The sequence below is a fragment of the Trypanosoma rangeli genome (assembly GCF_003719475.1).
Source record: "Trypanosoma rangeli strain AM80 chromosome Unknown Tra_15.4_contig_00121, whole genome shotgun sequence".
Classification (NCBI taxonomy): Eukaryota; Euglenozoa; class Kinetoplastea; order Trypanosomatida; family Trypanosomatidae; genus Trypanosoma; species Trypanosoma rangeli.
In genome coordinates, this window is record NW_021705864.1 from 25,870 (window position 1) to 35,380 (window position 9,511).

General features: G+C 55.0%; 4 protein-coding genes across 4 annotated transcripts, besides 4 other annotated features; all 4 read right to left on the reverse strand.

The window, feature by feature from the left end:
* Positions 1-21: 21 nt before the first annotated feature.
* On the reverse strand, positions 22-447 carry TraAM80_04241 (small subunit ribosomal protein S17e; the record flags this gene model as incomplete). Its single annotated transcript, XM_029381176.1, has 1 exon — positions 22-447. The coding sequence occupies one exon, from the start codon at positions 445-447 to the stop codon at positions 22-24; it is 426 nt and encodes a 141-aa protein (XP_029239005.1).
* Positions 448-799: 352 nt separating this feature from the next.
* Positions 800-847: a sequence feature (A-rich).
* A 58-nt stretch (positions 848-905) lies between these two features.
* Positions 906-925: a microsatellite.
* A 30-nt stretch (positions 926-955) lies between these two features.
* Positions 956-4,363, reverse strand: TraAM80_04242 (serine/arginine repetitive matrix protein 1; the record flags this gene model as incomplete). Its single annotated transcript, XM_029381177.1, has 1 exon — positions 956-4,363. One exon carries the CDS (start codon positions 4,361-4,363, stop codon positions 956-958), a length of 3,408 nt encoding a protein of 1,135 aa, XP_029239006.1.
* Positions 4,364-4,720: 357 nt separating this feature from the next.
* Positions 4,721-4,775: a sequence feature (A-rich).
* Positions 4,776-4,833: 58 nt separating this feature from the next.
* TraAM80_04243 (putative DNA repair and recombination protein,mitochondrial precursor) lies at positions 4,834-7,167 on the reverse strand (the record flags this gene model as incomplete). The annotated part of the gene is made up of 1 exon (XM_029381178.1): positions 4,834-7,167. The coding sequence occupies one exon, from the start codon at positions 7,165-7,167 to the stop codon at positions 4,834-4,836; it is 2,334 nt and encodes a 777-aa protein (XP_029239007.1).
* Positions 7,168-7,381: 214 nt separating this feature from the next.
* Positions 7,382-9,007, reverse strand: TraAM80_04244 (uncharacterized protein; the record flags this gene model as incomplete). Its single annotated transcript, XM_029381179.1, has 1 exon — positions 7,382-9,007. The coding sequence occupies one exon, from the start codon at positions 9,005-9,007 to the stop codon at positions 7,382-7,384; it is 1,626 nt and encodes a 541-aa protein (XP_029239008.1).
* Positions 9,008-9,472: 465 nt separating this feature from the next.
* Positions 9,473-9,502: a microsatellite.
* Positions 9,503-9,511: the final 9 nt, after the last annotated feature.

Here is a 9,511-nt window from a genome sequence, read left to right on the forward strand (position 1 = left end):
CGCCCCCACTGGCGCACCTGCTTACTTGCGGAAAGGCGGGCGGCGGTCACCCTTCTTGATGGTGGGGGCCGCAGCGTGGGCGAGCACAACGTGGCGCGGCACGCCGGTCTCCATGCGCTTCAGCATGGTGAGGGTCTGCTTGTCGACCTGCACGCCATCCTGAATGGCCTGGTCGACGTGCGACACCTCCGGCACGTAGTCCATGCGGCGCTCGCGCTCCTCCTCCTGCAGCTTCAGCGAGATACCACGGACCGGGCCACGGGCGAGGCGCTTCATGATGTGCGTCGCGTAGCCGGCGATCTTGTTCTTCAGCTTCTTGGAGCGGGCAATGGTGACGTCCATGACGAGGCGCTTGTTCTGGTAGAAGTCCTTGTTCAGCTTGGTGAAGTACTTCTCCACCAGCTGCTTCGATGCGCGTTTCACCGTCTTGGTGCGGATCTTGCCCATGCTTGCTGTGTTCGGTCGGACTCTTCCCTTTCTTCAAAGCGACCCGAAAAGGCAAAAAGAAAAACGACAGCCGTATTCTCACCCAAGGGACGAAAAAAATACAACGCCAAGCAGGGAAATCACGCAATTCAACTGTGTGAGTACGTCTGCGCCACCATTCATGAAGAGCACACGCCACTGTGAACGCGAGGCGTAAGACGCACACATCCTCATCATCACATCGATAAAATGACAAGTCACACACACAAAGTACACCTTATATTCGTCTAAATACACACAAAGAGAAAGGGAGAGATGCAAAGTACGTACGAATACACACATGCGTGACGTGTATGCTACTATCAATAGGTGCAAAGAAAAAGAAAAAAAGAAGGAAAGGTGGAAGGAGGGGAAGAAAGAATGTACAATGCATACACCACTCTTTGTAAGAAAAGGACATGACTAAAATGGTACCTCGCGTATGTGTGTGTGTGTGTGTAGGTCGTGCTCATCTCTATGAAGACATGCCTCAAGCTCTCACCAACGCTGCATAAAGGTCCTGGGCGGCCTGACGCTTTGTCTCGCGTCCCATGTCCCGCAGGAGACAGTCCCGCAGCGCCGCAATCACCTGATGAGTGTGTTTGTGGGGCCGCATCCGCAGGACCGCCAGGACGGCCTCAACGCCGACGGCGTCCAACGTGTCAAACGCCTCGACCCGTACACTGGCGTCGTCATCATTGAGAGCCATCACAACGGTGCGGATGACTTTGCCCCCAGATACCCGCAAGGCAAAGGCCGCCGCAGCGCGCAGCACCACGAGAGAGCTTTGAATGGCCGTTTGGGAAGCGTACAGTTCACCGTGCGCCCCACCGTAGAGGCAAAGTGCGTAAAACAGCGCCTTCTCCACGGAAAGGGGAAGCAAGACCGCCTCAATAAGCCCCTTCAACACCTCAAAGGCCTCATTCGGGGCCTCGCTGCGGTAGTAGTTTGCCGCCTCCTCATCCCGGCACGGCGTTGGCGTCCCGCCATCAACGCCCACGCCCACCGCATCCCCAAGGGCATAGGCACACTCCAGCGCAACATCCTCCTCCAGCTGGGCAGAGGCAATAATCGCAGCGAGTCCTCGCACCAACTCCTCCTGCAATCGGCGTGCGTCCTCGTGAATTCCAAGCGAAATTGTCAAGAATTCAACTTTACCCAGCGCCCGCGCGCACATTATGCGTGTCGAGATTGGGAGTACCTCCGCAGCGTGACGCCGATTGTCATTGTTGATTTCCGGCCTGTTGCTACCGTTACTGCTACGACCACCGCCAGCACCAGCACTAAGAGGAGGAGCGATGCGGTCTAACAGCACCCGCACGCCGCGGAGTCCCAGGCGGGTGAGCGCCCATGCGACAGTCTCGTGATTCATCGTAGCATCACTCAGGGATGCAGTGAGCGCGCGGACGATGTCCCCTCGCTTATTCGACACAGAACCCACCTCGCCCAGTCCAATGCAGGCAGCGTGACGCAGCCGACACGACGGCGAGGACAGGTTATGCAGCAGCACAACGCAGGCAGTATCAATCACGCTGGGTGGGGTCCCCTCATTCCGCAGCAGGCGCCCCAGTGCTACAAGTCCCGCCACAAGAACGCCCTCCTCTCCATATAAGGCATCCCCGTCCCGCTGTTCAAAGCGTGACACACAATGAACAACGTAATCAAGGACAGGTGACGCCGCGTGTGTCGTAGCGAAATCCGGAAGCGATGCAATGGACACGAGTGTCTGCTCTATCACATCCAACGGTGTTCCTCGATCGTGGAGAATTGTCATGAGGGTCTCCTCAATGGAAAAGAGTTCCTCCTCACGACCAACATAATGTGGATCGTACGAAAATGGCAGTACACGGGGTAACGCATGTGGCACGTCGAGCTCAAGCGCACACTGACGCAGCGCCTCCTGCACATCGTCAGGTATTCCTTGCTGCAGGCATGCTTCAGATGCATCATGGGCAAAATCGTTCAGAACAAGTGGCAGGGTTTCATAACTACTCGTTGCACGTCTAAAATTCCTTGACACGGTGAACTGAATTAGTTGCTTACGTACCAGCTCAGCACTCAGTATGATGTGTGTGGGTCGATACGGCGGTGGACACTGCAAAGACGGTTCCCGGCGCCGCTCGCCATTGCTCCCCACCTCTATGTAACTCGCAGGCACCGGGGGCTGGTAGAAGACAGCCACATCACTCAACCCAGGCGTCCCCACGCAGTAAACAGTCGTATGGCCCAGCACAGGATATGCCAGCGTACTAATACCGTAAATGGCGGCCGCACGGACACTTGAATCCAGGCGATCGCAACGCGCCACACGACAAAGTGCACGCAGACCCTCATCGCCACCCACGGACCGTATCGCCAAAGCCACAAGTCTAGAACACCCGAGAGTGTTGGTGAGCATTTCAAGCAGCAGTGAAAGGGCACTCACTGCCAGCTCTCCAAACCCAATCAAGGCGCAAAGAATATGCGACATACGTGAATTGGCATCACTGTCGCCCTCTTCCTTCGATTCAGCTCTTTCTGTCAACTCTGCAAGAAGCAGTGGGAGCATGACGTGGCGAACAGCACCATGCGCGTTTGCAAGAGCTGTGAGTGCGAACCAATCTCGACATCGCACTGCAGACACATCACAACAGCCCTCCATCCCACGCAGCTTTTCTTGCATCTCGGCTGAACCCATGATTGTCATCTCTTGCAGGTATGCACCAAGTGGTGGATTCAAAACCTCTCTCTGCACGCTCTCAAAGTCCAAACCTCTACTGGGGAGAGGTGAGAGGTCCTCGTTACGATTTGCAACACGGGTGATGGGTGAGAAAAAGGTTGTCGAAAGTGTCAGCTCGGATTGCGTATGTGGCTTAACAGCCTTGCTTTGTTGGTCCCCCCGTTGTTGTTGAATTTCAACTTGTGGTTTGCCCTGACACTGCTGCCGCTGGCGCAGGAGTGACTTGGTGTACTCACTCACGGCCGAGGAAGTAGGCGCATCCTTTGTCCTCCTCGTTGGGCTGTGTCGCTGTGGAACCACGGCGGAAGCTTGCTCCTCCGTAGCCTTTGTACGCGAGACATCGTCACTTGCACCCTCTTCATCAGGAGGAGAAAATTCGTGCTGGTACTGAGTCAGAGCCCTCTTCCTCTGTTCAGGGCGTTGCCCCTCCTCCTGCCGCTTTGTGCCGCGGGCCCCTGTGGAAAGTGAAAGAGGCAACTCATCAAAGAAAACGTCCTCGTCCTCAACAACGTCCGGCGACGGCGACATTAACCGCGGCAACGCCCGCCTTATGCCGCCGCTTAAGGCACACGGGACACCACCTGCCACTTCGCACGGCAGCTGCTGTGGGCATTTATAAACGTCTCCCTGGCCAGAATTCCCTGCCTTCCCACTGGCCTGTTTCCGCATTGCCACAATTTCTTGTAGAACACGCTGTAATGCCTGATTCCTTCCATTCACCGTGGGGTGCTGCGAAATTCGCCTCCCTGTCGTCGCAGACTCGGTAGTGATGTAACTGTACCCTTGCACCATATGTGGTTCTCTGCAACTGTCACTCACAATTGGCGAATCGATGGAGTGCGTTGGTATCTCCTCTTGCAGGCGCAGAAGCTCCGTTGACTCTGCCTCGTCACACCACAGTGCGTCTGCTGTCTTCTGCTTCCGGCCGATGCTGTCAGTGTGGGGAGCGGTGATGGGAGACGTGTCCTGTCGAGGCCATTTCTCCGCAGCGTGGCGGGCAGCCATTGACGGTGACGACGCAAGAGCCGGCCGACAGTTGCCCCGCGCGGCATCTGACACAGTGCTGCCGGTATCCGTGTCGGTATCCGGCGGCAGCGGGTCCAGCACGTCCAGTTGGCGCAGCAGCTCAAGCTTCCGAAGGACCGCGTAGGCCCGCGAGACGCCCACACTTTGTACCATTTGCCGCCGCGCCACCTCGCACAGGATTCCTTCTCTGCAGGAATAAGCTCACAGGGAGTGAGACACACAACAAGAACAACGGAAAGGAGAAACAAATGAGAAAAAGAACGTGGGGTGAAAGGACAAAATGAGTGAGTGAAGTTTAATACACAGCGCAGCTAGCACATCGCCATACAAGCCCGGTGCAGCACCATCGGGCACCTCCGCAGGGCCGTTGGGCGCAGCCCAGACAAATGAGCCTCTGATGGAAGCAACAACAAATGCAGTTGCCAGATCCTAATCAGAACATTAAAAAAAAAAAAGCAGGGACAATGCAATAACAATGATGGTGCTGCATGCACACATGACTGTGATGAGAAAAACAAAAAACAAAAAAAAAGGAGGAAAAGAAAAAAAAAGGAAAAAAAAACAATTTTTAAAGAAAGACAGAGAGAATAAGCAACGTCCCCCGCAGCTGCAGTATTGCCACGTCACTCACTTAAACCCATGAGACATGGAGACAGGCGGCCCACCCAAGACGCCTGAGTGCAGCCCTCCGGTGGTACCAAATTTGTGATGTCTGTAGCATCTCGTAGTTGCTCCGAAAACTCTAACGCACTCCGCTTCACAATGACCATGTCTGCCTTTATGTTTTTCACAATGAGTTGATCCAAAGACCGCACACGAGAGCAAGCCACGTATATGAGATGTGGACACGCAAAGAAGTTCTTGCAGTCCAGTACAACAGTCCCTTGCAGAGTGAGCCCCTGTACCTTGTGGACCGTAAACCCGTAGCCCAGCTGCAACGGCAACAGATACAGTTCATGACCGTAAAAGAAAGTTGAGGGTGTGCCGCCCACCATGAGAGAAAGGGGCGGCACCTGCACGACCTCACCGTCCAAGAAGCGAACAATAGGGAGTTTTGAAAACATGTTCTTCTCAATCAGCCGTCCATAAATTGTCCTCACCGGGGCCTCATGACGCCGGGGAAACAACTCCGGGTTGGGTACAGCAAAGGCCTCAACCACACCAACGCTACCATTCGAAACCGTCCGTGAGAGATTCCGATTGATCATAACACGGCAGCCCAACTTTAGCCGCAATGGCATGAGGTGTTCGGTGTTTGGGTGATTTGAGGCATCGGCAAGCATCATGGAGAGACTGATAGGGACAAACTCTTGCATGTCCTCTGCATATACTCCTCGAAGTGTTGCCTTGAGACGCGTTGCGGTGGCCTCCAAGATTGTTTTCCAGCTGTCCTCTGGGACGGTGCTGCCGCCACGACTGTGTGCAGTCCCACTCCTGCAGCCGCTGCTCCTGCTTTCGTTGCCGCCACCGGCAGCGTTAGGTCTTCCTGCCCCAATGTCATCCGGGTTGCGGAGACGAATAAGCATACCGTTTTTCTCTATTCGAGTTGGCATGACCACAACGTTGTGGTCCACGATATCCACCGCGGCGACTCTTCTAACCTCCTCTGTCAAAACCTGCACCACCTCCTCACGGCTCACGAGCGTCTGTTTCTTGGCAAACTCAATGAAGCCAGCGGGGGTAAAGCTCCCAATGAGCTTCAGCGGACCACGCTGCGGCGTAAACGTCATCTCCTCACTCTGCAGTTCACTCAACTTTGTGTCATTTAGTATCTGTGCGTCACGACGCCGTGGAAAGATGTACGTGACGTTGTCCTTGTCCTCTGGTATGTTTCGGTCAAGCAGAGCAAAGGACTTTCGGTCAAACTTCCCCACACGCAGCTGTGCCAGCGTCGTGTACAGGGGATCACTCTGCGCCTGACGCATCTGCGTCACCAGTCGCACCGCAATAAGGTGACGGAAGGCCTCACTCTGGTAGCACAGACCACTAAACATGCTGTCCGCGACTGAGAGTTGTAAAAAGTCACCGCAGGTGATCACCTGCAGACCGCCAAACGGAAGCGCTTGAAGTCGAGCCATGCGCGCCTCCAACTCAAAGGCGTTGAAGAGCTCCGCGTCCAACAAGGAGACTTCATCCACAATCACAACATCCACCGCACGGAGCGCATTGGCATCCCACCGCTTCTTGGAATGTTCTCCCGAACCGATGGGTACCCCAAAGGCCAGGTGAAACGTGCACCCACCAAGCTGCACTGCAGCAACGCCTGTGGTTGCTGTCATTGCTACACGCAGACCCATTTCTGTCAGACGGCGGTGCATCGCCTTAAGAAGCACAGTCTTTCCTGTCCCAGCACCCCCACCAATAAACATGCTGTACCCACGCAGGGCACAGCGGATGGCGTTTTCCTGGTCGGGTGTCATGTTCATTGAGGAGAGATGCGGGTCGTGTGTGGTGTCTAGCTTGGGCGGAAAATACGCACTTGTGAGTTCATTGTACAACCGCTGGACCTCCTCTGCCACGGCGTCAGCGGCGTCCGCTCTGGTCAGCAACGCCGCCAATTTCTTCCGCCATGCAGCCACTGGTGCCTGAAAAGGCTTCAACGCGGCAACACCCGCTGTACGCCACTTTGCTGCATCCCACGTGAGGCGAAACGGGTTCACCACACTCCGCAAAAAACCCACACGCAGCAGCTCCTTCGCCACACGGCTGCTTGCCGGAGTTAAACGGCCCGTAAAGGGATTAACGAACACATCCGCTCCCTCAGGCGACACCACGTGAGACTCTTGCAGCATTGATGCCGACTCTTTTGTATTAACAGTCTGGCGCCGGTGAAGTTTGCTGTCTGAGATGTCCGCCGTGAAGCGAGCTGGTGACATGGCGCAACTCCTGCGTGCTGTCATGGTGTTTGTCACACCTTTAAAATTGACTGCTGTCATGGCACTCGCAACATGGCGCATCGCTGCAACGGATTCACCAGCACCGACTTTGCCAGCCACTAATGTAGTTGCAACAGCAAGAGAATCGCCAAGAAAGCGAAGAAAGAGAACAAAAAATGCGGCAGAAGGAGCGAGCAACAAGCAAACACCAACACAATACAAAAGAAAGATGGAGTAGGCAATCAAAGGCCAACAATGAAATACGTTTATAAGTTTATGTACAATTTTATCACCTTCATGCAGAGCCCCCGTCGTTAGCGAGAACGGCAGAAAGCTCTCGTGCGAACCGGACACAGTTCTTCCCATACTTCCTCTCTAGAGGTTCTAAGGTGCTTTCTTGCACGGCATCCGACTGAATATGGCAGACACACGTAGTCACGGCCCCATACACTGACATGTTTGGAAAGGCAACGGCAAGATGATCGTACCGCTCAGGGATGCAGGAGCTGAGTTCCTCCAGAAGTGTAGACAAAGGCACCCCAGACTCCTTGACTTCACAAAGACGCAGAAACCACCCACCTTGGCTTGTACCCTCTTGAGCATCCGCATTGGGTTCAACTTTCGGGCGCTTTCGCTCCCTCACAGCAGGTTCAGTGTGCCCAGATGTGAGGAAGTCACGGAAAATGCGCATGCTAAAGAGATCTTCAAACTCAATGCAAAACACAATGTGCCTGCTGAGAACACTCCCGCTGCCCCGCGACTGATGATGCCTCGCAAATCGACGAATCCAGTTGATATCTGCAGCACAAAAGTCATTCATACTTGCCATATCCACCACATCCTCTACGGTGATGGTGTCATCCTCGTCGTTGTCCTTATCAATCTCCTCCGGTTCTTGCCTCACCGGCGATGCCCCCATCCCCGGCTCTGCATGGCTGCGCTTTCGGTCCACGACTGCGGAGGCGTAGACGAGCTCCTCCGTGGCACCCTCCAGCTCCACCAGCTTCCATATAGTCTCCGTGGCACACTGGGCACAGTACCCGTTGCACTCCCACTTCTGAACATCGTAGTCCACACGTGCCCGGACCCCGCAGCGAAGACAAATCTCGTCGTACAACTTGTTTTTCCTGCCGTCAAGTGGGGCGGCAGGTGTGGCCTCGTCGCCAGCGGGCGTTGACGCAGGCGGAACAAAACCACCAAAGCCACTGAGCTGAGCAACAGCAGATGCATGCAACGGTTCCATCACGTCACCAGATCGCAAAATATCCTCCACACTTTTTCCTGCCTCTAATGCAAGCAGCTCCTCTTGCGAATAGCCCACTTCCACCGCCTTGCGATACTCATCTGTCGCACGATCCAGGCGGCGGACCATGTTTTCCGTTGCCTCGTCTGCAAACGCCCCAATAGACCCCACTGCCACATCTGCGTCTTGCACGGCACGACGCAGGTGGAACTTGGACTGCTTACTCCCGGCATTCTGCTTAATTGCCTCAATGTCCTCCGGGCGGGTGTCGGGCATTCTGTAGTGGAGAGCGTCCTTCTTCAGCACCAGGCGCCGCGTGGCCCCTGTGCCGCGGGACTGGTGGCTAAGGTTGTACTTCTCAGCCAGGCTGTGAAGCTCGCGGCGGTCGTTCGGCGCCAAATCCTTCGGTAGCTCCAGTATCGTCTTTGTGGGGTCTGCGACGAACATCTCAATCTTTCGGCACCACGTGTCGAAGAAGTGACTCCGGTTGTCCTTCGCCTCGGAGTGGACCTGCGGCCGCGGCCGCATCAGGGGCGCCTCTGCATCCTGCAGCTGCAGTGTGCCGCCCGCTGCGGGTGTCTCCTCTTGTCGTGGCCCCGCAGGAACGCGACGCGCCATCGCCTGCTTCGCCTTCCGCAGCGCTTCCAACATCTCCTCACGCGACCCCGCTGCTGACATTTGACTGCGTCCAGCAAAGGCAGCGACACCTTTCTTTCTTTTGTATTGCTTCACCTCTCTCTCGTTGGGCAACAAAGCAGAGACCTGCCCCTCCTTCTCTCCTCTCCCTCTACACACACACACACGGCGAGAAGCAAACAGATGGAATCGGCAGCAGACGTGTAGCACCACAAAACGGCAGTTGAAAGGCGTGTGGAGTTCAATACCCACTGACAGAGAACGAAGGAAGCAGGGAGATAAGAAGAAAAACAAAGCTTGACCACACAAACAGATTCTGTTACGTCCTTCCCCCCTTCCCGTCCTCCTGGATTTATTCTTCCCCTCTAGCAGCGGAACATACAAATAAACGACCCAACGAATGGCGATGGTAACAAACGAGGGACGTTGCTTAGTTTCCCTCCACGCCCCATACGCAGTCACATAAAATTACGGACATGCATACAGACGTATACACATAAATCAGCGTATATATATATATATATATATATATATATACCTCTCGGT